General features: G+C 32.4%; 1 protein-coding gene across 1 annotated transcript in view; it reads right to left on the reverse strand.

Moving 5' to 3' along the window:
* Positions 1-495: 495 nt before the first annotated feature.
* The window catches only part of LOC145307965 (thrombospondin type-1 domain-containing protein 4-like), an 85804-nt gene continuing 58473 nt past the window's right edge, over positions 496-27826 (reverse strand). The window contains exons 7-23 of the mRNA XM_080150238.1: positions 27633-27716; positions 27194-27258; positions 26754-26798; positions 26061-26260; positions 25823-25921; positions 25338-25418; positions 24875-24988; positions 23642-23719; positions 23259-23302; positions 22501-22591; positions 20910-21042; positions 15653-15736; positions 14372-14487; positions 6561-6677; positions 2912-3009; positions 1732-1841; positions 496-1283 (exon numbers count right to left, since the gene is read on the reverse strand). Coding sequence (XP_080006364.1) covers positions 1036-1283; positions 1732-1841; positions 2912-3009; positions 6561-6677; positions 14372-14487; positions 15653-15736; positions 20910-21042; positions 22501-22591; positions 23259-23302; positions 23642-23719; positions 24875-24988; positions 25338-25418; positions 25823-25921; positions 26061-26260; positions 26754-26798; positions 27194-27258; positions 27633-27716 — 1807 coding nt within the window. The 3' untranslated portion in view covers positions 496-1035. The remainder of the gene's footprint in view (positions 1284-1731; positions 1842-2911; positions 3010-6560; positions 6678-14371; positions 14488-15652; positions 15737-20909; positions 21043-22500; positions 22592-23258; positions 23303-23641; positions 23720-24874; positions 24989-25337; positions 25419-25822; positions 25922-26060; positions 26261-26753; positions 26799-27193; positions 27259-27632; positions 27717-27826) is intronic.

The raw sequence follows: 27826 nt of genomic DNA on the forward strand, positions 1-27826 counted from the left end.
CTTCGAATACAGAACCGCTAGTACATAAAGAAGTCATTATGAATGGAATTTCAAGTTATATTAAGTTTTGAAAAAAATTCTAGTGTAACTCTATTGTTAACCATTTTGGCAAAGTTGGCAGCACAGTTGTCTGTGTAACAACTCTTGGGAGTAGTGCGCATCATTTGCTAGGCCTATTACAAAACAAGGATGACAACATTTAAAGTTCCGAATTACATCATTTATATCCAGAATTGGTCACATAATACTTTGGTCTTTTTTTAGTCTCCAATAAAGAATTTGAAGAAAAAAAAATACTTTTGGTGTCCCATCCCCCAAGAAAATAGCTTAAAACCACCGCAGTAGGTATATTCCCTGAAGAGTAGAACCCAATCGGTTCAGTGATTACTGAGATCTTAAGCTTCAGACGGACAGACAGACATTGTTCTACTTTGTATTATAAATGAAGTCAACAACCCGACCAACAACAGCAAATATTCACAATAGCAATAAAAATAGGTTGTTAATATGTTAATTTATTGAACTAAAGAATATGTAGTATAAAATCTAACACATAATATCAATTTAATTATTTAAACAAAAAATTATTAAATTATAATGAATTATAAAAGAAAGAAGTATTTAAAATTGGAAGAAAAAGAAACTTTAAAATTTTAAATTATTTATAATGTCTTTATGTATGTTGTAAAATGATATTTATATTTTCTTTTCTATATAAGTATATAAAATTTTTATTTCATTAGCATATCATATTAATAATACTACTGGTACTATTTTAAGACCATTCTGATATTTTCTAATAAGTTAGTTTTTGGTAGTTAGTAAAATCATAATACATTTTAAAACTGTGTTTTTATTGCGTACTTAAAAAAAAACTAGAAGAAATCTTCTTTTTTTAATTTCAAAAGAATAATAGCACAACCTCAATAACTTATAAAATATGTTCAAGAAATAATTTTGTATGGGATTAAATGGAAGTATGATATGAAAAATACTTCATAATAAAAAAAACGAAATAATCTTGTTGATAATAAATTATTTTAAATTAAGAGTACAACTCTGACAACAGTTAATCTGATAGAAATTATATTTACACAACTCTGACTCCACAACTATGGCACAGTTCTTGAAGTTGTCTAGGCAGACCTGGGGAGAGGCCTGGATCTTGCTGCCATCTGCTGCAGGATCCTGATCCTCGTCCAGGAGAGAGTTTCCAGGTATTAAAGAATCAGCTGTGTGCAATACCTCGTTGGTCATCAGTCTAGTTGAGGTTATCAGGGAATCTGTAAAAAAAAGTATTTGATAGTTTTAAAATGCTTATTTCTTCTGAGTTCTTATAATTTTTAGAATTTAATGGTAATTGAAGCCTTTTTAATTTTGAAAATATATTTCACTACACTTAAAGAATCACATACAAATACAAAACAATGTAAACAAGGATGACAACATCCATTAGTAGCTAAGCATTAAAAATTATGGATGAGAATACACACAAGCAGATTTTAAGAGCATTTGTTGAAATACTGATAAATTACATACTTGATGCTCGATAAATATCGAAACAAAAATTCCGTAAAAATGCGCAATGATTGTTTTAAAGATAATTATGCTCCATAATGATAAAAATGTTGACAAGAAGTTTCAACCTTCTATCTCGAATAGGAGCCTAGAAAATAACGTTTCTCCCACTTTGAAATTATAGAATAGCTTCGCTAAATAAGAAGTGCCTACCTAGTTTATTAGATATGATATCAGTGATATCTTTACTATCCTCGTTGTTATCTCCAACATCTCTTTGTTCTGGCTCATCAAGTATCTCTTCATATTCATCATAATTATACCTAGATAATACATAGATCAAGGATGACAGCATCCATAATATCGAAGCTCTAAAAACGGTAGGACAAACGAACATTAACATTTGTAGAGTGTCAGAACTGAATGAACAGAATATACATGCATAAGTTTAAAAAGTAAATTTGTTGCAAAACTGATTAAATACAAGATACTTTTTAAGGACTTACTTACATTTTTAGGATTTGATTATAGAGATGATTCGCTTATAACATTGTACCTTGTTGTAACAGGAATCAGTATTTAAAAAATCAGAGTAATGGGATTATTGTAGTATTTAAAAGGTTTTGTCAAGAAAGGTTAAAAATTTACATGTTTCAAATGGACGTACGGACATTCTGGTAATGATCATAGAGTTTCTACGCTTCCTAAATAGTACCTAACTGTTATAGGAAACATAAAATTTGAAATCAATAAGACAATTCTATCATATCTAAATTAACGAAAAGAGCTATCCATTACGGACGGTCGGACGGACCCTATGTTAGAGATTTTATTATGAAAAATGTGTCTCAAGCAAAATGATGTTTTGAAAGCATAAATCAAAACCTTTAGTTCTATCTAATTAGTCTCTGACTCATATTAAGCAGGGATCTAAAGGGATAAGACAATAGCCGTTTAATTGTTGTACATACCCAATGATGATACACAAATAAATCCTTTTATAGATTACAATTAGTGGTCGAATCGTTTGGATACTCAACTTAATTAACTTACCAATCAAAATTCAATAAAAGTCCTTAAAGTTGTTAGGCCAACGAATAAGAAAACTATAATAAAACTTATGGGGCTAGTGTAACAAACAGCCCAATGTCCCCTCACTCCCTGATAAAAAGTGATTAAGGTTGTCATAATATCGACATATCGATAGTCGAATAGCATTATTACTACATACTTAAAATGACATGAAACATTCTAATAAAATTATTGGTATTAATTGTCTAAATGACTTGAAACATTAAAAAATATCAACTCAATACCAATTGGCACTTTTAGACAAAGATTATGCAATTAAAAGGTCTTCACTCGTGTAAAAAATCCTAATATAAAAACTTACTCTTGATTATCATCATCATTGGTATCATCACCGTCTTCATTGTAAATATCTTCAGCTTGTTCTTGATCAATCTCCAGAAGAGGTGCTGTGCAGTTGGCCTGAAAAGAAATAATTTCCAATATGGATTCGAAACCGATTAATATCCGCTGGATTATATCTTATATCCGCGGAAAGCTGTTTATAATACGATGCGAAAAATAATAATTAAAACTCTAGGAACTTATTTTGTGGCAGATGCTAAAATTTTAACTGGCTGCTGCCAACTAAGTAATGAAAGTAATATGCGGCTGTAGTTACTAAGGATAAAACTAAAAAAGCATGAAGTTGCAAAGATTCCAATACATTGTTCTTATTCAATAATTTATTTAACATACACATTTGTTTAATAATAAAATAGATTAGATATAAGAAAATACGTTATATATTAAAATTCACTGAAATATTAACTAATATGATATTTTGTTTATATAAACCATGTAATCTGAGAAAACTAGAAATTTGTTAATACAAATAAATATTTAATGATGCCTAAATGGTAAAAGTTATATAATTTTCTCCAGAGTGGTGTCTAAATATCTGACCTTCTCAATCTTAATATTTTAAGTTTAGTTTAAACCTAGCTATTCTAACATTCAATTCAATTCTACAAAAAATCACGAAACCTTTGGAAGTTAGGTGGGGCATATCTTGTTTTTTTTATGTAACTAAAGAGGGGTGGGTAAGAAGGGGAGGAAAAGGAGAAGGGGGTTGTTGGGAAATTTTCCTCTAGAATTGTTTGTCAGAATATCATTCTCTTTTCCCTGAGTTCAAACAAGAAAGACAACATCTATAAAAGCAAAGCTCTGAATTAAGACAAACCAACAATAACATGTCTAAATTAACGAATAGAGCTAACCGTTACGGACTGACATATTGACGGACGGACCGACCCTAATTATAGAAAAACTTCGCTTTTAAAAAGAAGGTTGTAGAGAAATTAAATATATCAAAATTTTGTTATAAAAAGGATAACAACATCCATTTAAGCGAAGCACTGAAAGCAGACAATCGAACAAACATGATTGCTTGAGAAGTGTCTAAAATTAAATTTAAATTTATGAATAAATTGTAAATAAACTTTCTGCAAAATTGCTCAAATACAGGATTCTATACACTTTGTAAATCTTACAGAAATCATCATTCAAAGAAAAATTCTAACATGCTGAAATTAACAAAATGAGCTAATCGTTAAATGCGTAACGTATGGTCGTACATGCCCTAATTATAGAAAAGTTCCACTTTAGAACAATAATACAGTCTTTAAATGAAGATATTGCTTTACTATAAAAATAATGAGATGAATCTCTCGACAACCAAGCCGTTAACAAGATCTTAGCCTTCATCTGGCGTTAGGCTAAATATTCAAAACAACATGGAAAAATAATTTAATTTAACTTCCAACCTAAAGCTATCAAATGCTTTGTTATGTTCAAACTCACACCAATTATTTTTTCTTCCAAGAAAGCAATTATTATTTCCAATAATGAAAACAGGCCTGTCTGTAAAAAATATTAAATAGAACAAGTTGGATAACTCTACATAATAGCTGAGCTTTTAGAAAATTTACTTTATGACATTACAAAAATTCAATTGCTTTCATCATATAATAATTTACGTTTTAATTCATGTTTTTATCACAGCGAGAGGAGACAATAGGCTGTTTAATACACTAGTACCCAAAGTTTTATAATAACGTTTTCTTATTCGTTAGCTAACAACTTTGGGGACTTTAGTAAATTTTGATTGGTTAATTCAGTAATATGAGTGCTCAAACGTTTCAACAACTTATTTTAATCTACAGAAGGTGTAATTGTTTTGTATCATCATTGGGGATGTACATCAATTTATCGGCCATTGTCTTATTCTTTAGATCCCAGTGTTTATATATTGATTTTTGAAAAATTGTGCCATGACTTTGAAAGAGCTATTTATACAGTGATTTAAAGTGAAGTAAATTGTAAATTGCTAAGATTGTAAAAAAAATGTTTTGTTTAAAAAAAAATTGTGAGTATAGAATTATGCATAAACTTTTATTTTCAACTTGCACAAAATATATAAACAAATCCTTTTAACTTTAACAAACAACAGAGACAATTACATTCCAAAGTTTCATTTCAGAAATTTATTTTTAATTTATTGGTAACTAATATGGGATTTAATGACATTATTCTGGCTTTTAATAGAGTACTTTAAAAATACTTAGTACCATATACAATACAAGCGGCTACGCCCCTAGAGGCCTCTAGGGACACATGTGATGGTGGGGGTTGAATTTTACTCTCCCAATTATAGTTTCAAGAGAAAAACAAAAAAATCTAAGGTGGGATTTTCTCTAAAATAGATATAAAATTTTTAGGTTCTATGAGAAGCTACACTGTAAAGGAGAATCGTATCAGTTTAACATTTAACGAAATCCTTCAGAACAGACTGACAAAGATCATATCACTTTTATATAAGGATTTCAACTAAGAAAATGTTAGATGAATTAAATTAGGTAAATTTTTTTGAATTTATGTTAAATTGTATATTTGTGTTAAGTTAATATTTTTATAATTTTTATCTTTTAAAATTAATTTTTAAAAAAATGATAGGATTTTCAAAAACTATTTGAAAGGCTGTAAGAAGTAAATATTGGTTGCTTTGCTCCCGGAACTGAAGTCAGATAGTAAGAAGAGATTAAACAACAAGAACAAACTTTATAACTCCTGCACAACACTCAATAATCACAAATAATCTAGGGATCTTAAAGGATAAGACAACCGCCGATTAAATGATGTACATCCCCAATGATAATAAACAAAATTACTCATTCTATGGATTACAAATAGTGCTAGAAACGTTTAGACACTCAACTTAATAAAGCAACCAATCAAAAATGAGAAAATGTTATTATAAAACTTAGGGGACTAGAATAATAAACAGTCCATTGTCCCCTTTCTCCCTGCAAATAATCGCATGAGTTGCAACTTTCAAATTAGGGAAAAGATTTATTTTCAAAAAAAGGTTAGTGATCTGATTCAAGTTTTGAATTTTTTGAACTGCTTAAAAAGTTACCAGAACTTTTTCTATGAAAATTGATAAAATTGCTGTAAATCTAATTACTACCTAAATGAAATGCCTATTTCTAATTTAATTCTTTTACTGTTTTAAAAACACTGATGACTAGAATTTATCTAGAAATATGAATTAAGGAGTTGGCACTGGACTTTAAAATGATCTGGTACTCTAGTTTTACAAACATGTTTCTTCATGTTTTTGCTTGAAGACTTGATTGGTTGTTTTAAACTAGCAAGAATTTAAAAAAAGGGGTTATTTTGTGTAGCATCATAGCGGATGCACATGCGCGGATGTCCATGTTCTTTAAGAATCTTGGGAAATAAATGTTAATAATATATGCATTTCAGATTTTTTCCTTTTAATCCATTTCCTGATCACATTTCATAGCATCGAGAAAGGAAAAACAACATTAAATTAAATTTGATGAATTAATACATTTTACATTATTTAAAAATGCATCAATTATCTATAGATCCAATTGAAATTTAATGACTTAAAATAGTAAATGCTTTTTTATTGACAAATTTTCCTGTAAAAAGTTAAAAATTCAAACCTGGCATTCTCTAGAATTGGCGGGCTTTTCCTTGTTCTGGCATAACGACGACCTTTCTCCTCCATCTAGACATACAACATGGCGGGTCTCTACTCCAACACCACAACTGGCAGAACACTAAAATTAGGAATATGATTAATTTTAGATAATATTAAATAACTAAATTTTTAGCTCATAAATAAAGCAGAAGGTAAAAGTGAAAAGAATAGTTTTTAAATCCAAATTTCACTTAATTAAAAACATTTTTAAGTTATGCCTTTGAAATTTTCATTGCATAACTTTGATTTGAGAAGGACTTGTCTTTTCTATTGAACATCATATCTCAATAGTTGAAAGTCAAACTTGCTGGGTCAAAACTTTACTTCAAGACTTTCTCAATTCATTCAATATTAAATTTTAATAATACATCCATATTGAACTACTTTCAGTTGTTGTGTAATATAAACAAGAATGACTTTAATAGAAGAAAATAATGAAATGAAACAATGAAAAAAACAAATGCTATTTCAAAATAAATCTTAAAATTTTTTAAAAACAAAATGAGAGACATGTTTTTTTTTATTCGATGAGGGTGGATTAAAATTTGATTAGTCAGAAGCATCTAGGAGTCAAAAAGTTTTTGAGGGGAAAAGTTGAGATTGTCAATCATATTTGATATATCATATTGGATTTATGCAACCTTATATATTATATTATAGCATATTAGAACAGGCACTGATTTTGATTAATGCATACTTTGACTTATGAAAACTCAACTTAGTTTTATCAAAATATTTCATACTTTATCTTGTACTTGAGAGCCCTAGAGACCTCTAGGGGCAATTGAGTTTGCAGGGGGTTGAATTCGACCCCCATTTTTCGTTTTAGTTTCATAAAGAAAAGAAAATTTTTAGGTGAGGGGTTTTGTTGTTGTTGTATTCTCCTCAAATAGTATGAACCTTCCCAAGACCTATGAGAAGCTACAGTAAAGGAGAACCGTGTCGGTTCAGCGGTTAACATAACACATAGAGATCCTGTTCATAAAAATAATTCATCCCTCTCAAGTGAAGAAATCTTTTGATTCAATCTATCAAGTTCGTTACCATGAAAAGCTAGGGCTTCTAGGTAATGATTTTGCAATCAAATGGTTGGTTGTCTGTAGGATGTGACTGATACTTAATACCTTTATTATTATTCATGACTAAAAATTTAAATAGAAAAGATATATGGCAAATTAATTAGATTTTTTGAAAAAAAACTTATCAATTTTATTATTTATTGTTTGTAATAAACCAAAAAAAATTTTCTCCAACAAACTAAAATAAATAAATAAATGTACACTTGTGTATTATTATATATTAATATCAGATAAACTTACAGAAAACTTTGCACCAATATATGAATAACTAGAGATAAACTCGCACTTCTTTCTCTTTGCCTATATTAAGTATTGTCTATAACCTACTTTGTTCTATTCGATATTTTTTCTATCCGTCTATCCATACAAATGTTTAACATAATATTTCTATTTGAGTTTTACTCTATGATTAATGTTTGTCTGCAGTAAACATGCAATCAATTTAGATTTAGGTAATCTTTACTGAAATGTTTTTTTTGTGATATATTTTTTCCTTTTGATTTTCTTGTAGTGCATGCTTGAGCAAATTAGGTTAGGTTTTGACGGACAGACCTATCCTAATTTAAAAAAAAGGCTTTGCTTCTAAAAAGTTCATCCTCGCTGAGAATATAAATATATCTCCATGGATATTAGAGTTTATTTGTAATATTTTGAACATGAACGATGTGCAATTGTGCATATAAAACTCAGAAACTGATACTATCCATTTATTGATGTTTGACATATATTAAGTCAGTAGTGGGATATTAAGTGGATAACCCAATGAAGCGACAACAATATCATAACTAACATGGGGGATTACTGAGTTTTCAATAAAAGAAAAATTGGATCATGGAAAGAAAACGAGGTAGCGGGTATTGTCGTATTTTCACAGTAGCTTTTCTCCAATTTCTAGCCCCTGCAGGGCCAATTTCCTAACCTTGCAGGGCAATCATTAATATTTACTTAAACTATCAAAAGCCGCTGTGAAAATACGACGAAACCCGCTACTTCGTTTTCTTTTCATGATCCGAAAAAATTGATGAAAGACTTTTTACATACATTTTGGTCAATAATCTATATAGCATAGCTTTTCTAGTAGCCAATCTTAATTTAAATTAAGTTTTGGCAATTTACCTCAATGTGCCTTGTAGAGCACTAACAAATTTTTTAAAAATAGGGATAGGGGTACAGTTTATAGTTTGTTGCTTTAGGTCTGGTTAGCTTGGACAGGTCACCCTGCAGGATTAGGTAATAGGTATATCCCCTCTTATAAGCCCTTTTTAGAGCTCTTACTCTGCGGAGTCCCATCAATGCGGGACTACTTGAACCAACCTAAACCAGTCGCAATTTTTTTTTTTTTTAATAATTACATAAGGGCATGTTATCATTATCTATTCATATCTTTAGTAAAAAACAAAAAAATATCCTTGCTTTTGAAACTAACGCAAACAGAGAATCAGAGGATTTCCATTAAAATTGCCTCTAGCTATTCCTGCCAGGATCCAGTAATTTTCAAGTTAAAAAACATATCCCTGCACCCCACTTCTGTGAACTAAAATAGAGGTTATAGCTTACGCCCCTCTAACTCTTATTTTATACATGAATTAAAAGTAAGAGAGAGTTAGTTTTTTCTTATACCTAACCTCTTCGGAATACCCTGACCCTGCGGAGCTACCCTATTACCTACTGCCCAATTCAACCTAATCAAAAATAACCTATATAATAAACAAACAAACAAACGAAAAGATATCCCCAACATTAATTTTAAATTTATTTGAGAATAAGTATCCGTGATCTCTCCACTGTGCATTCTTGAGTTTTACATTTGAAACTTGTGTTAAGTCATTCTCATTTCAATCTTCTCAAGGCCAATAAAAACTTTATTTATCAAAACTTTGTTTTCTTCTGTTTAGTATTTATACATTTTTAATGCCCTTTTGGATTTTTAGTGGCGTAGCTACTCCATAATTTACTGTGTCTGCTGTCTGTCTGCCAGTCCGTTTCGTTATGGGGGAAATGTGATTTTCTCCGCAGGTATTCAAGATTGATAGCTTTTTTGTAAAGATCCCTATACAAATGACCTATAATTTTATTTGTCCGTCGGTCTATCATTATACCAAAATATGAATATAAAATCAATTGTGAAATGCTTCGTTTTTTATAATTAAAAGCGAAGCTTTTCTATAATTAGGGTCGGCCGTACGTCACAGACGGATAGCTTTTTTCGTTAATTTAGGCATGTTAGAATTATCCTATCTATTTCAAACTTTGCGTCGCTTCTTTAGGATATTAACGCTCTGAAGGTCGAACAGTGAATGCTATTTTCGAATAGCCTACACACCGAATGAGCCAAATTATAGAGTTGATTCACGAAAATAAGTTAAATAAAAATATAATTCTAATTTGCCTTTTTTTTAAATAAGAAAGAAGGGCTATATTTTTTTATCATAAAAAATCATATTCTAGTAAATAATGATTTCATCCAAATTCTTAACTTTACTATTGTACATAGTTTAAGTCCTTATACTATTCATGTTTGTTAAATTCAAAAAATATAAATTTTGACAGATTATTAATAAATTATTACCAAAAAACTAACCAAAATATAATAAGATCTAAATTAATGCATTGGATCAAGTTGAAAATAGGAAGAAAGTTCTTTTTTAAAAATTATATAGGTTGCCAGCTGCCAAACGGCTGAATCCACAGCCAAGTCTTGATGATGCGCAAGAAGTAATTGGTAGACGTTAATGCGCGATAAAAACTTGAATTGTATGCCCTAACTTTGGCGTTACCACTCAGGTAGGAAGGGAGGAGACATTTTACAGTTACACTAGTACCCAATGTTTTATAAACGAGTTTTCTTATTAATTTTGTTATGTTGATAAAACTTAATTAAAACTTAATTTATCATCCATTTTCTTATCCCCTGAGGCCCCTCTGGCTACTAGTGCATCATATTTAAAATCCTACTTTACAAAAATGAACCAACTGCGACTGGCCGTTTGGACGCTCAAACCTGTTAAGAGTTTGTGTTTTGTTCTTGATCCCATTATTTTGTTCTCTGATGCATTGTATTGTTTTACAAAGTGAAATGAAAAGCTATCCCTCACGAATAAAGAAAATGTTACAAATATAAATATCTGCTCTAAATTAAAAAAATATAGTTTAGAAAACTTGCGGCCATGACCCTAGAAGCATCTAGGGGCACTTAAGGCGGGAGGGGAACTCGACCCTCCTAATTTTAGTTTTAGGTTTTAAAAGAAGTGTAAAACTTTGTGTGGAGGATTAATTTTGTTCTGGGGCGATTTCTATTGAGAGGGTGGAGATACTTTCCTCCAAAAATAGTTAAACACCTTCCCTGGACCTATACAAGGCTTCACTGTAAATGTAGGACTATATCAGTTCAGCGGATAGCGAGATCCTTCGCTAAAGACAAAAGAAAGCATACTACTTTATATTTTAGACAATAGAATTGTACATTGCCAGTTAGATTCTTCATTCAGTTTCCAGCATGGCTTCGAAACCGATTAATATCCGCTGAATTAGAACCAGTTCTCAGCCATACTGAAGATTCATGTATATAACATCGAATATTAAAATAAAAACTATAAAATTAATACCAGTTTTGTTAGACCAGGACTCCAGCCCCTCGAGGCTAACAAAACTGGTTTTCATCTTATAATTTTTCATTTTAATATCCGAGGAAAGCTGTCTATGATACGATAAACAACTATTCCAGATTTAGTTATCTTACATATCCCGTTTTCCCTGCAAATGCTTCCAGCATCCAAATTAGTATGAGATATGAAAGTTTATAAATTAATAAATTAATGATTCTGTTTCCCTGCCCAACTAATATGCGTTATCACGGATTTAGTGGATATTTAATTAAAAAAAAATTATCATAAAACTGATTAATATACGCTAGATTAGTACTGGTTCCAAGCCTTACTTAAAAATCATGTATTGTACTGTATTACAAATGTATAAAAAAACTTTCCCGATTGATTAAATAAACCAATAAAATTCATATAAGTTTTGGTGGCCCAAGGAGCCGAAAAAATAATCGTATAACTATTTATATTACAATCCACAGAAAGCTGTCTATAAAACGATGAGATATTTGTTTCCATAACATGACTGAAACAGTCAATTCAAATTACAATTTTCGGTGGAGCTTAGTTTTGGTATTAATGAGTTAAAGGGACTGTGAACGTAAATTTTTCTCATCTTAATATCAAATCTTAACATTATCTCATTCATAATATCTCACAGATAGAGCAAAACGCGCTTTTGTTTGCTTAAAAAACGGCTTTTTCCGACGATTTTTATAAGGTACGGGGAAAGGAAGATATTTCCGTATTATATAAAATGTGCATTAAATTGCTTTTTTCTCCCATTATAGCTAAAATTATACTTTTTCACATAGTTCTAGATTTTTCCTAACAGTTAAGCTGACTTTTAACATAATCCTTGCTTTAATCCAATGTATAGTTACTTAGAAATTGATAAAATAAGCAATATTTTTTTATTGAAAACCAAATACAATAACAAAGCCAGAAACAGGTTTTTTATTAGTATCCAATTAACTTTAAATGGCCCATCTCTCGCCCACCTTTAATTACAAATTTGTAAATAATAAAGACGCAATATTTCTTTATAAACAGTCTGATAAAAGTGTAAACTAATTCTCCAAAGTGGGTTATTTATTGTTCAACACAATAAAAAAGGATATTATTATTTTATATAACCTATGAGATTCAACCCCTTGTAGACAGTGAGGTATTTTTTTTGTCAATAATACGAATTTAAAATATGTCTTTATTACCTAATTATTACGTTATAAAAAAACGAATTGGCAATTTTATAGCATAAAATAAATCCTTAACAGTAAGTAAATTGTTTCAACTATATATGACAAGTTAAATATCCCTACAAACATTATAAGAAACAAAAACGTTCAGATTTTCCCTGTTTTTTCCATTTTCCCTCTCAAAATACCATAAAATCAAGGCATTATTTCTGGATATTTTTGTGAATAGGACATTTTTGGTTGATCAGTGTAGTGATATGTGCTTAGTAAATGTTAAGATTTGATAATCAGATGAGAAATTTTTACGTTCACACTCCCTTTAAGAGGTTATTAGCGAAGCCAGTAGTATTTAAACGTTTAGTTCTCGATTCTCAAAAATTAAGTAATTTTTAACCGTGAAGCTCCTCTATAACCCTTACTAAGCTCAAAAATATAATAATTTTTTATCGCATTGCATTATAGACAGCTTTCCGCAATGGAAAATTTAAGGTTAAAACCAATATTGTAAGCCCCGTGGGGCCGAAGGCCCTGGCTTAGAAAACTGATATTAATTTTAGTATTTTTATTTTAATACTTATGGAAAATTGTCTATAATACTATGCTACACATGATTTAGTATTGCTGATAACCGGTTCTAATCCAGCGGATATTAAACGGTTTCTAAGCCATACTTGAAAAAAGTATGTAAATTGTTATGTTTGAAAGGGCGAAAGAATTTAATTTTTTATCTTCCGATGACCTATCCTTGAATTCTAAGTTCTCTAGGCCCCTGCAACTAATTAAGTAGTTTGCACAAAAAATCATATTATCGAAAAAACTTTTTAGCATTTTAATGAAAATAATAACAACCTATCCATAAAAAATAAGGTTTTAAACATATGCTGGTATTTGTTAACAACGAAGGTAGTTTCGTCCATTTGTAGCTTAGAATTCAATGGTTTTAAATTGTTCAGAATAATTATATTTAAAATCTTTAAATATAAAATAAAGCATCAAAAATGATACTTTAGTTGATAAGCTCTGGTGATTTTAAAGTATAAGATAATGGAGATAAAATTGACATATACTCAAAACTATTAAAGCCCAACTTACCCCCTATATCAGAGAGGGAGGGGACATTTGACTATAAATTACACTTTATAACGATGTTATACTATTTGTCGGATCAAAACTTGGAGTATGTTAAATGTTTATTGAATTATTATCTGTTAGTTCCAAACTTTTCAACCACTAATTTTGACTTCAATTTGAGTGAATTTCTCAACATTATGTAATCTTACCTTACTCCATTGAGATGTGACCCAGTTAGGTTTACAGGCCTGGATATTACACTGGCATGTCTCACGGGGCTTCGTTCCTTACTCCATTGTGAAGTGACCCAGCTAGGTTTACAGGCCTGGATATTACACTGGCATGTCTCACGGGGCTTCGTTCCTTACTCCATTGTGAAGTGACCCAGCTAGGTTTACAGGCCTGGATATTACACTGGCATGTCTCACGGGGCTTCGTTCCTTACTCCATTGTGAAGTGACCCAGCTAGGTTTACAGGCCTGGATATTACACTGGTGTCTCTCACGGGACTTCTTACTTTACTCCATTGTGAAGTGACCCAGATAGGTTTACAGGCCTGGATATTACACTGGTGTCTCTCACGTGACTTCTTACCTTACTCCATTGTGAAGTGACCCAGCTAGGTTTACAGGACTGGATATTACACTGGCGTCTCTCACGTGACTTCTTACCTTACTCCATTGTGATGTGACCCAGCTAGGTTTACAGGACTGGATATTACACTGGCGTCTCTCACGTGACTTCTTACCTTACTCCATTGTGAAGTGACCCAGCTAGGTTTACAGGACTGGATATTACACTGGCGTCTCTCACGAGGCTTCTTACCTTACTCCATTGTGAAGTGACCCAGCTAGGTTTACAGGCCTGGATATTACACTGGCGTCTCTCACGGGGCTTCCTTTTCATATTACACAATTGTCTCATCTCATTCCCTCCAGAATCTGACATTGTTGCAGTGTCTATATTAATAAATAGCGTCTATGCTCCCAGAGTCTTTAGGGAAATTTGACATGGGTTGGGGGGTGTTGGGAGGGGGGGGTACACTATTCCTGTTACTAAGTTTTAAAAAAGAAGGACTAAATTTTTTTATAGGTGCCATCCTGTAACTAGGGAAGCTGAATTATTATTTGCATGTTCTAGGCATGATTTGTGTCATTTCAGGAATGATCCTTTGTTTATTAAATCTTTGTATAAAACTAAAAGGAGCTGTGTCTTGTCTGTCTGTCTATACAAAAGGGTTACATAAATTATATATTTTCTCCTGGGAAGGGTCATGACTTTTTGGAGGGCTGGGGGAGGGTACCATAGCCCAAAAACAACCTCCAATTTTTTTAAAATTTTAAATTAAAAAACCTCTAGATTACTCTAGAGTCATAGAAACAAACTTTTGATGTTAAAAAACGACAAAGTAAATTATAGGATATCCATTAGGGTGGGTTGATTTTGGACATTTTTTTTCTGAGGCCAAAGCGGGGATCTGCAAATGATTTGTATGAGTATAATACATTTCTGGATGATTTAAAATTTATTTATTTAAAGTCTTAAAACCGCTGACGACCAGACATCCAATTGTATAGCTATTTGTAAATGGGAGTCAAAAATCTATTGAATCAGAATTATGGCTTCATGGTGCTCCCAGGAAAGGCATTGAGGAGTAGAATCAGGAACTTTTGACCGTTTCAAAAAATCTCGTTCCTAGCCTGAGAAAATCTAAAAAACCTCTACAAACTGGACAATTCTCAATAAACCTTTAAGAAATGCGGTTTTTTAGTGATTTCTAAAGCTATGAACGAGATATTTTGAAACGGTCAAAAGTTCCTGATTCAGCTCCTCAAGGCCTTTCCAGGGAGCACCATGAAGCCATAGTTCTCATTCAAAATTTTTTTGAATGTCGTCTTTGCATATTAATAAGTAATCAAATATATTTTTTAGTGGTCGCGTTCTAAAACTCATTTTTAAAAAATTCTTTTTCGGTCAGAAATGTTTTAAAGGTTAATTTTATCTGTTGCATATCCCCTCTTTGTCTAATTCCGATATGAACCCGCCCTAAATTATCCATTCCGATTTTGTATAGTAAAGATTTTTACAAAATCAATAGACACATTCCTATTGTATTATCAGCATGGACACACAGAACATCTCTTTTCTGATAGCCAGGTCCACAACTACGGGAACATATACTCCACCGTCCTGTAATATAATATTATTATTACAGGGTTTCCCAGGATAATTACAGGGTGTCCCATGACAACTACAGGGTGTACACAAAGAATATATCTCTCCTGATAGCCAGGGCCACAACTACGGGAACTTATACTCCAGCGTCCTGTAATATAATATTATTATTACAGGGTGTCCCCATGATAACTACAGGGTGTACACAAAGAATATATCTCTCCTGAAAGCCAGGGCCACAACTACGGGAACTTATACTCCAGCGTCCTGTAATATAATATTATTATTACAGGGTGTCCCCATGATAACTACAGGGTGTACACAAAGAATATATCTCTCCTGATAGCCAAGGCCACAACTACGGGAACATATACTCCAATGTCCTGTAATATAATATTATTATTACAGGGTGTCCCCATGATAACTACAGGGTGTACACAAAGAATATATCTCTTCTGATAGCCAGGGCCACAACTACGGGAACATATACTCCAATGTCCTGTAATATAATATTATTATTACAGGGTGTCCCCATGATAACTACAGGGTGTACACAAAGAATATATCTCTTCTGATAGCCAGGGCCACAACTACGGGAACATATACTCCAATGTCCTGTAATATAATATTATTATTACAGGGTGTCCCCATGATAACTACAGGGTGTACACAAAGAATATATCTCTTCTGATAGCCAGGGACACAACTACGGGAACATATACTCCAATGTCCTGTAATATGATATTATTATTACAGGGTGTCCCCATGATAAATACAGGGTGTACACAAAGAATATCTCTCTTCTGATTACGTGATTAGTATCTAAGCTATTTAAAATGATAAGTAAAAAATACGAGCATACATTTAGAGATAGAAATATAAGAAAATATGGATAAAAGTAATCACGTTTATAATATTTTCAGCACTATACAACAACTAAAGAATTTGAATAAAATATTATACAATTTAAATGTTGATCAAAGCTGTCACTAGGTATTTTTCAACATAAAACCAACTCTATTCTCAAATAGGGATAAAGGATAGAACGTATCAAATTAATTTTTAATATTTGTAATTTATGGGGAATCGAGCTTGTCAAAGCATTCTTAAAACATTTGGAATTTGTGTTTAAGGAACACAGTAATAGTGTCTGACTGATTATGAAAAATTAGCCAATGAGAGGCCACTATAAATTTTACCATTGGTCAATAACGGCCTCTCATTGGCTAATTTGTTTTTGTTACGTCATAATCAGTCAGACACTATTACTGTGTTCGTGTTTAAGGGAAGCCTCCGAAATCTTTTTAAAAAGTGATTTCTCTAAAATACCTATATTATTTAAAATAAAATGGTGAAGAAAATTTTGAATCTTTCTGGCATGTAAAAAAACTTATCCCTTTATTCTTACATGTAAATGGTGTTTCTCACAGTCTATGCATAAAAATATGCGAAATATATTCTTCTAAAAATAAGGGACATGGAAATATATTCTTTAGGGAAAATAATTTTAATAATTAAACAAAATTTGGATCATGGAAAGAAAGCGAAGTAGCGGGATTAGTTGTATTTTCACAGTAGTCTTTCTCCTATATCTAGCCCTTGCGGGGCAATCATAAACATTTACTTAACATTACATAACCTAAAGTAACCTATCAAAAGCTGTTGTGAAAATATTCTCTACTTCGTTTTCTTTCTATGATCCCAAATTTTTATATCTTTCCATCTTAAAATAAAAAAATAAGAGGAGAATTTCGTTTCTTTGTTTGTTTACTACTTTCGGTCAGGTTAGGTAAGGTTATAGTGGGCAATGGGTAGCCCCCTAGGGTAAGAGCATCGCAGATATATGCCCAACAGAGTTATCGACCAATCCCCCCTCCAAGGATTAGGCATAGACATCGAAAAAAATTTCTTATCCAGTTATATTCAATTTATATATCTATAATACAAAGTAGAACGATGTCTGTCTGTCCGTCTGTCCGTCTGACCGTCTGTCCGTCTGTCTGTCCCTTAAGGTCTCGGTAACCACTGAACCGATCAGATTCTACTCTTCAGGGTATATACCTATTGGGACACCCCCAACCCCCCAAAAACAAAAAATCCCCCCCCATACGTTTTTTTTTTTGCTGAAAATTTCCTTAGTTTTTTATGTTTTGTAGAAGATTTCCTTGGTCCTTTAACGAATTTCGCCTTAATTTTTTTTATCATCTCTTGGGGCAAAGCCCCTAGATGCTAGGGGCAAAGCCGCTAGTACTAATATATAAAGTATTAAGCGTTTTTTGTCTGTCCCGAAGGATATTGCTAACCGCTGAACCGATAATGTTCTCCTTTACAGTGAAGCTTCTTATAGGTCCTGGGAAGGTTTTAAAATATTTTTGAGGAGGGTCTCTTCATCCCCTCCCCCTAAAAAATATTTTTTTACTCTTTTAAACACAAATTTTAATTGGGATGAGGTCGACTTTTCCCCCTGCTACCTTAAGTGCCCCTAGAAGCTTCTAGGGACATAGCTTCTAGTTTCATAATAAAGGGGAAGGGGGATTTATACTAGACAGGCACTTTGTGGGAGATCATTAATTTCTCTTTTTTAGAATACAATTATCTCTCCTCTTGAGAGATATATGTATGTTTTCACATTTTTCTTATACGTAGAAACATTTTCAAATAAGGATAAAATTATGTCTCGTATTCATTCGAATCCAGTGGACAAGAACCGGTTCTTATCAATACGAAAAAACAATGTCTAGCATCGTATTATAAACCGCTTTCTACGAATATAGAAATGTACAATCATACAGGGAGTAAGGGAGGGGACAATGGGCAATTAATTCAATTTAAGAGCGTTCGCTGAAAAGCAATGAAAACCAGATTTATCAAGAAAATATTACCAAAATTGTAAGGGGATCATGGTAACCTAATTTAGAACAAAATTAGTTCTAAGAAAAAAATCATTTACTTGAAAATTCAATTATCAATACATCACAATGTAGTAAACATTCTGTAATTAATCACTAGAAAAATCTTGTTTAGAACTACCTCAACCCATTCTGATAAATTTATAACTGACCCTTAAATTCAAGCGGTTCTTAGATTATTTAATACATAAATATCACAGTAGAGTTTCTATACATGAAAAGACATTTTTTTGGGGAAAAAATATTTGTTAAAACCAGCGATACATAACAAACTTTTCTGTCGGCATATTCAAGACTAGCTCAGCTAGTTAGCGGGGCATTGATGCGCAAGTCCCCAAAATCAGTAAGAATCTGCTGTATTCGTGCACATTCACTTTAAGCCAGTCCCCAAAGTCTGAGACTCCTTAAAAATTGATTATTCGATCCATTGTCCCCTCCCTTACTCCCTGACAATCATAAGATTAACCCCATCTTTTTAGCCCCTGCCTTCGGCACCTCGGGGCTAAAAAACTGGTTTTAATCTAATAATTGTACATTCTATATCCGCGGAAAGCGGTTTATAATACGATGAAAGAAATAACTATTATAAAGGTAGGCCTCATGAGTCATATCAAGCATTCATTTTTTTTGGACTGAATTAGATATAGGAATGGGATACACTTCATGAAGAGCTATCTAAAATACAAAATAGAATGATTTTTATCTGTCCGTCTGCCCGTCTGCCCGTCCGTCTGTCTGAAGCTTAAAATCTCAGTAACCACTGAACAGATTGGATTCTACTTTTCAGGGAATACTACTAGTCCTGTAGCGGTTTTAGGAAGCTAAGTTTTTTTCTTTTATTTACATAATTTTTTTTTCTTAACTGATATGGTTCTCCCTTTCAGTAAAGCTTGCTATAGGTCCCGTTATGGTTGAATATAGAGCCCCTAAGTGCTAATGGCGTATCAGCTATTAATATTGTGAAAAAAAGCACAATCAAGTCAAAATTGATATGAAAAATGTCTTTTTATGTTTCTTAAGCCTATTAATTGGTCCTACATCCAGATCCCAATTTTAGAGAAGATATTAAATTTTAAATCAGTTAAAATTATGCTACGCTGAAATAAATTTTTTTGTATATTATATTTTGTTAAAAAAGGATAGAAAAGATAAAAATACCTAACACAGCAAAAGTTGAAGTGGAAAATAAAAATTCTTACAATTGCAAGTTAAATTTCTTATGTAGCTTTTATTATAAAACTGATTTAACATTTGTAATATCAAACAATTACACAAATTAGATAAGAATTATTTTTATAAAAAAATATAAGATTTAAAATCTTATTTTTAAAATAAAGAACACAAAAATAAAAAAGGAAGCACTTAAAATGAAAACTAAGTAAAACTGTAAAGGCAACCATACAATATCAAAGTGCTAGACAGCCGCACACAAGCCTCAAATTTAAACCTTTTTGTGTGCAATTAAATTTTTTTCTCGTATTCATTCGAATCCGGTGGATAGGAACCGGTTCTCATCCATACAAAAAAATTATGTCTAGCGTCGTATTATATCCAGCTTTCTACGAAATAAAAATGTACAATCATAAGATTAAACCAGTTTTTTTGCCGGTGCCTTCGGAACACCGGGGCTAAAAAAACTAGTTTTAATCTCATAATTGTACATTCTATATCCGAGGAAAGCCGTTTATAATACGATGCGAGAAATAACTATTATCTCGAAAAGATAGATTGTCTGTTTAGGAACAGGATTAGACACCCTGCTGAATTATAAAGTTCTTAAATAACGGTTTCAATGAGGCTTACACGCGGCTGCCGAGCCCTTCAATATTTTCTTGTGTTTTTCTTCTTATGTTCTGAATAAATAGAATCTTTGTGCCATAAAGGAAATATTTCTAAAGCGTCAATTCTGTAAACTGAAGTTGTCTGTTTGTCCTTATTATTTGTGTTTGTCTGTGTACCGCAAGATCTCATCAACCGCTGAAACGATCTAGCTCTTCGTTACAGTGAAGATTCTTATACTTTACCTAATCTAAGTATTATTCTCTTTATATAAAACATAGAACGGCTATTAAGTTTATTGAAGCAGCTTATAGTGCCTAATAAAAATAACGTCATACAATACAAATAACCAATGATAGGCTAGTATACATTGTAATTGAACGATGGTAAAATGTATACTGGCCTATCATTAGTTATCTTAATTGGATGACGTCATTTTTTATTAGACACTCTAAGCTGCTTCAGGTTATTGGGTTTATTAAATGATTAGGCTATAATACCTGTTACCCAATGGCCAGAGCAAGGTTTGGTGGCATTGCAAGGTCTGCTGGCCTGTGGACGGTCAGTCTGGCTACATGCACCAGAACAATAAACATCTCTGTACTCCTTACCCTCCCCACACTGAGCTGTACACTGAAAAATAGGAATTTCGTTTGGTTCCATTTTTGATAATTATATCATGACAATGAATATACAATATACGTGGATATTATGACATGAGAAAAATTGTCGTTAATTTAGTTTGCTAACATGGACATCATTTATTGGTAAGTTCGTTCATCCAGTAAGAGATAATGGAAGGATCGATATTTTAGCCAGCTATAAGTTTCATTTTATAAGAGTACATGATAATCTGTATGGTGTAAATCCATTATCAAAACTTCTATTTGGTAATGTAGTTACGTACCAAAACTCTTAAACAAAGATGGCATACTGAAAAATCATATATAACATTGTATTACAGACAGTTTTCCACGAACATAAAGATAAAAATTATTAGGGTTAAAACCAGGCTAAAAACACTAGTTTTAATCTTATAATTTTCATTTTAATATCAACAGAATGCTGTCTAATACGATACGATAAATAATTATTAAGTTTCTAAAAAAAAGGGATTTATCTAACACATTTCTATTATTCGCCTTGAAAACTAAGAAATTAGATAGAAAGAAGCTTTGTAATTTGTAGTCTTAATAGCATATTATTAAGACTAAATAGCATACACCACTATAAACATATTACTTTAATATGTCTTGGAACATAGACAAACATTCACAATCATTATTTCAATTTTGTAATACTAAATTTTTTAAACTAAGTTTTTTAAATTTCTCTTTTAAAGCAAAAACAAATATTATTAATCGATATATTATTACTCGGATGTTGCACCAGATTCTCATGTAGTCTGATGAAGTAATACTCAAAGCTGGCTAAAAAAACAACGATATCCCCCTCCCCTCCCCTCCTACTGATTGAACGAACTGACCAATAAATAAGGTCCATATTAGCAACCTAAATTGACGACAAATTTTCCCCTGTCAATATATCCATGTATTTTATATCTATTGTATTAAGTGAGATAGTTTAACACATACACACATATCATAATTCAAATGAATAAATTTACTTGATGTCTCTCTATGTGAAAGCTGATGTTTAGTTGTAAAGATTTAAATTTGAAAATTAACCTTCACATTTATTGTCTCTAGGTCCCATTATTTTAACATAAATCATATTTTAAACAGGAAATTTAATGTCTTTTTTTAACATGTCGTAAATCAAGATAATATCCTAAAAACTAGGTAGGATGACTCTCAACCTGTACTAACAAGTACCAAATAATGTTATTTAGCCTTTAACTAATTCGGTACAAAAAGCACTTTAATGAATAAGGCCTCATGTTACAAAAAAATAAGACAAAAGCCCTCTTTAAAGAATCTAAACACGTCACAGGTTTCCTTTGTCTTTGATTTTATACTAAAAAATGTTGTACGACATTTTAAATACAGAAATTAAGAAGTTCCACCTTCCCCCTGGCAAAACCCTGTGCACGCCACTTCTTGACGGAAAAACACAATAAAATATCCTTACCACGTCCCAAGATCCTACAAGCCATTGGTTGATAGGACAAGCACCCATGTTGCAGAAACTCTCAGATTCAGGTCTGCCCAGATTTTCACACCTAAAATTGGAAATCATTCATAATAAAAGTTGTAAACTTTTGTTTAATTTTTTTAACTCGACTTGTAGAAAGATCTTACAGTAAACACAATTAGTATTTCTAATGATATTTGAGGAAAAACAGTTTTTTGTCGTGAAGGTGGGAGGTTCAAATCTTAGCTCGACACTGAACCATAAGGAAAAATAGGTCCTATTGCTGCTATGTCAGGTGCGTGACATAGATAGCCAGAGCAGATGGGTTTTTTTGGTCCAAAACTCATTACTACGCACAGTTAGGGATTCCAGACTGAGGTCGGGCAATCAAAGAGTTGGTTGTCTAAAGAATCATTAAGCAAGATTTGGTTTAGAAATACACCAAAATAAGATCTAGTGGTGTATCCCGTACTCATATTTAGATTACAAAATAATAAAGTTTATTCAAATGCTGCTATTTGAACTAATTGTTTTTGTTTTTATCTGAATTACTATCATAAAAGTATCAATTTGTTTAGTTTAAAAGAGTTTAAAAGACAGTTTTACGTAATAATTTACAATTCCTTTATTTTCACCCTTCTTACCCACTTCCCTTTAGTTACATCACAAAATAAGTTATATCCCATACTCCCACCCCCTCTCCCTGAAAAAAAGTCTAAATTTTAGACAATTTGCTGAATCCCGGAAGAGTATACCTGGAATCTGGAAGCAACCCACCACGTTTGTCCATACAGTGTACCTGTAAAAAAATAAAAATCAATTACTTGCCTCTAGGGCCCTTCTCATAGGGTAAAGTGGTGCATGGTCTTTAGCCTAAAACCATCTTAAGTCATATACGAAGATTTCCTGAGAAGCACAACGTTACCCTCCCAATAATTTCAAAGATTCATTGCTTCAAACATGAAAAAAACCTTACTGCTTTTCACCCCTCTTGCCATGATGATTAAAACCTGCCTGGACTCCAAAAATCGTTCAGCTACGGTACCAATAATACAGTTTTCATCAAGAAAAGAAGAACATACAAAATACGGGTATTGGTATGTTCTGCTTAACTTGATCCCAAATACAAATGACTTACCCTTCTCTCCTTAACACCTTGACCACAGGTAACAGAACATAAGCCCCAGGGTTGAGCTACCCATTCTGTCAAGGATTCCTAAACAAAATATACTTATATGAATTCTAATAAAAAGGAATTAACCTTAAAAGACAGTTTTTCCTAAAAATTCTCGTAGAAAGGAAACAGCGTAAAGTGTCCTAGAAAAAATGACGTCATACAATACAAATGACCAATGATAGGCCATTATACAATTTTCCATTGATCAATTACAATGAATACTGGCCTATCATTGGTCATTTGTACTGTATAGCGTCATTTTTTATTGGACAGTATTTGCTGTTATATTTAAAATAAAATAGAAATCAATAGGTTGAGGAATTTTTGGTTTGTTTATTAAATTATTACTTTTGGTCAGGTTAGGTTAGGTTGTATAGGTTACAGTGTAGCTCCGCAGGGTGAGGGCACCGAAAGTAAAATAGGTGCACACTCACCTCAGGGTTAGGGTTTTCTGCATATGTTAGGTAAAGTAAATAACTAATAACTACTCCACTCTTTATATTCTGTACATTTTTAAGGAAAGCAAAAATCATAACTTAGTAATAACTTTACACATTGTTGGGAAGTAAGAATTATTTACTTTTGTTTATCACTTTTGTCACCTTCGATCCTTTTTAAGTAACTAGCGGCTTCGCCCCTAGCCTCTAGGGGCTTTGCCTCAAGAGGTTTGATCAACCTATTTTTTTGTATTTTTGGGGGAGGGAAATTTTTTTCTTCTTTGGGAGGGGGGGGTGTATTTAAATTTTTTTGGATGGGTTGGGGATGTCCCATTGCCCAAGAAAATAGTTATAAATCTTCCCGGGACCTATGGAAAGCTACCCTGTAAAGGAGAAGCCGATACTATATTATAAGGATGGCTAAAAGTGTATTTTACCATTAATCCTATTTCTTTACTCAAAATTTGATGGTTTAAATCTATATCAAATGTTTTGTTGAATTCAAACCAACTAAAATACTTATAACAAATAATAAATCATGTAAAGAAAACGAAGTAGCGTTTTTTTCGTATTTTCACAATAGCTTCTCTTTCATTTCTAGCCCTAGTGGAGGGCTCTTACAATGCGAGGCAATCATTAACATTTATCTAACCTAACCTAACCTAAGGTACTGTGAAAATACAACATTCCCGCTACTTCGTTTCCTTTTCATGCTCACAAATATTTATTTATGTGTAACTAAATTTCTTTTTTGTACCTTGTGCTTCCATTCTTGCGGGCTGGAGGTCCATCCTTGGGTCTGCTGGGTTGGAGCATTTGATCTCATAGGTTCTGCAGTCCATTGGTTTGGATAACTTGACCTTGGATCAACCTGACCAAATTATATTTAGATGTGAAAGATTACTTCCACCAAGTGGTATTTTATTATGCTTTTGATATTAAAGTATTCATTATTCATATAAAAATACTAAACTTTTAGACTGGATAGCAAAATAGTTTGTCACTTTCTCTCATAGTACCTTTTTGATCAAGCTGAACCCCCCTCCTACTATATTTTTGAGATAAATTGAAATTGATTTTATTACTTTAGGTCGGGTAAGGTTAGGTTATAATGAATACTGTATAGCCCCATAGGGTTAGGGCGCTGAAGGTATGGGGGGGGGGGGAGTTATAAGTCATCATCAACATACACCTAAGTATGAAAGCAATAATAATTTTACCTGATGTGAGCTACTACTAGGCGTCCTTGTCCATGCGTCCGCAGGTGAATTGGTCCAGCTTCGTCCAGATGTAACACCCCATCCTAGCATGTATAATCCTTAATTTTATATCTTTATAACAGTTTTCTGGTGCTTTAACTCCAAGTGTAAATTGTGCACTGAAAAGTTTCCCCTCCCAATTTTTAATTTTGGTGAAATAAGAGGGCTGGGAGTTTTTTCCTTGAGGGGACACTAAACATGCGGGGCCTATACCTGCATTGCCTCAACCATACTGGGCTACCCAGTAACCAATATAACTTAACCTAGCCTGACCTAAATTATTAAACAAACAAATGAAAACTAACCTCCCCCCTTTTTTAAATAATACTTTTCCAAATAAGAGGGTGGGGAGGGGGGTTGGTATTGTGAGCTTGACTTGACATTTTGAGGAAAATTGACAATTTTCTAAATAAATAAATCATAAGGCAGTGCAAATAGGGATCATTTCCTGAAGTAGATTCTCCAGTTGGAGTAGAAGCAGCTGATCTTCTATCTAGAGTAGAATTCTTTAATTTTGAACTTCTACTTAGCTCTTTCTCCACACCCTAAAATTTAAATAAAAATAGTTATAAGAAAATTTTTTTTGTGATAAAATCATATTTAAACTTTTAAAACCTTTTTATAATTATTGATGTAATTTCCTTAGTTCATGTTACGTCAGTTTAAGAGTTGATAAGTTTTTACCTGGATTCCAACCAATTCCTGTGCAGAGCAAGGTCCTAGATCACACTTTCTGGAGGTTACAATATGACTGCGAGAGCTGCGCTGCGAGCACACAGCTTCTGGCGCGGTTATCCGCAAGTTTGGCGACAACTCCTGCTCGCATCTGACCTGGCGTACCTGCACTCCTTCACCACATGTTCTTGTACAAGGAGCCCAGGGACCTAAAGTTTGTTTATTAGATTTCGTCGTATTTTCACAATAGCTTTTCTCCTATTTCTAGCCCATGTGTGGCAATCATTAACATTTACCTAACCTACCCTAACCATAACCTATCAAAAGTTACTCTGAAAATAAGACGAAACCCGCTATTTCGTTTTCTTTCCATGATCCTTATTTGTTTACTATAATAGGTTTTGCAAGCATAGCTACTTACATACATTTACAGGAAGGGGGTATAAACACATATAAGAACGGATTTATATTCCTTCTTACCCCCTAGAGCTTTACAACCCCCTGGCAAAACCCTTGGCACGCAACATATTACATCAGAATGGAAAGGATTTTTTCAAACAAGTTTTGAATTAGGTTTAGAAATTTTATGTCACAGTTAGAATGTACTTTCTTTAGATTCTACTTGTTTAAAAATGTGTTTTTGTATGTTAGCTTAAAAACTTGTTTTTGTATGGCCTAAATACAGATTTTTTTTCATCATACCTGGAGACCAAACTGGAGGACATGGTGTTCTGTTACATGGCACAACCTGCAGGCATCACATCATTCATACATTTTTCATATACATTTGTTATCAGAAATGTTTTTACTGAGTTTAATTTTGAAAATAAAATATACAATTACATGTTATTTATTTCTGTTAAAGCTTCCTTTCATCAAAGTTTTTGTTAAAAAATTCTTTGGTGGAAGCTCTTTATAGTGCCTACCATTATTGTAACATTATGTCATTCGGGACACTTTGGTCAAAAGTATTAAATTTATCCCCATTTTTATAGACACTATAAAGAGCTTCATTTGGGAGATTACATTTAACAATAGGAACCAAACATTGTAAACTTGAAGACCCATAAGCTAAGAAGTTTTCGAGATATTACATGTACAATACAGTTCAAAAATTGAAATAATATGGATGATTGGTGATTCCTGGGCGGAGGGTTTATCTCTTCGTCGACACTTGGAGTCGGATACCACTTTGTTCTGGCGAGTTCTAAATATATATCATGTACCGGCTGCTTTTATTATTACTTTTATTTTATAACCCATGTATTAATAAATTGATAATTATTAACTTATTTTCTTGATTCGATTGGGGACGGGGAGTTTTAGATCAGAAAAAAATATTTCATGGTTTTCAACAAATTATGCTCTAAAATCGAGTTTTTTTTCATAGTAGTTGATTTTGTATTTTTGATGGACGAATTTGTGATTTCTAGAATATAAGTTAATAGAAAAAAATAACCACTACACTGCATTCCTCCCTCTCACTCGTCTTATTTTATAATGGGGGGTGGTGGCCCCCCTGAGGTTGGTCTGAGAATGTATACCCACCCAAATGTGTTGAACAAAAACAACTTGTCTTACTTGATACAGACAGCAACAGTGGATTGAAATCCTCCCCCACAACTTCGACTACAAGTTGTCAACATCTTTAGGGTCCAAGAAAACCTAAAAAAATAATATTGTATTTTCATCCTTTTTGCAAAGAAATCATGTAGATTTTTTTGTCGTTCGGCTAATATGTCATTGTCAGTAATGCACTTTCAAAATTATTCAAT

Source organism: Acartia tonsa, chromosome 2 (genome assembly GCF_053477335.1).
Source record: "Acartia tonsa isolate MP-2025a chromosome 2, ASM5347733v1, whole genome shotgun sequence".
In the NCBI taxonomy this organism is placed as follows: Eukaryota; Metazoa; Arthropoda; class Copepoda; order Calanoida; family Acartiidae; genus Acartia; species Acartia tonsa.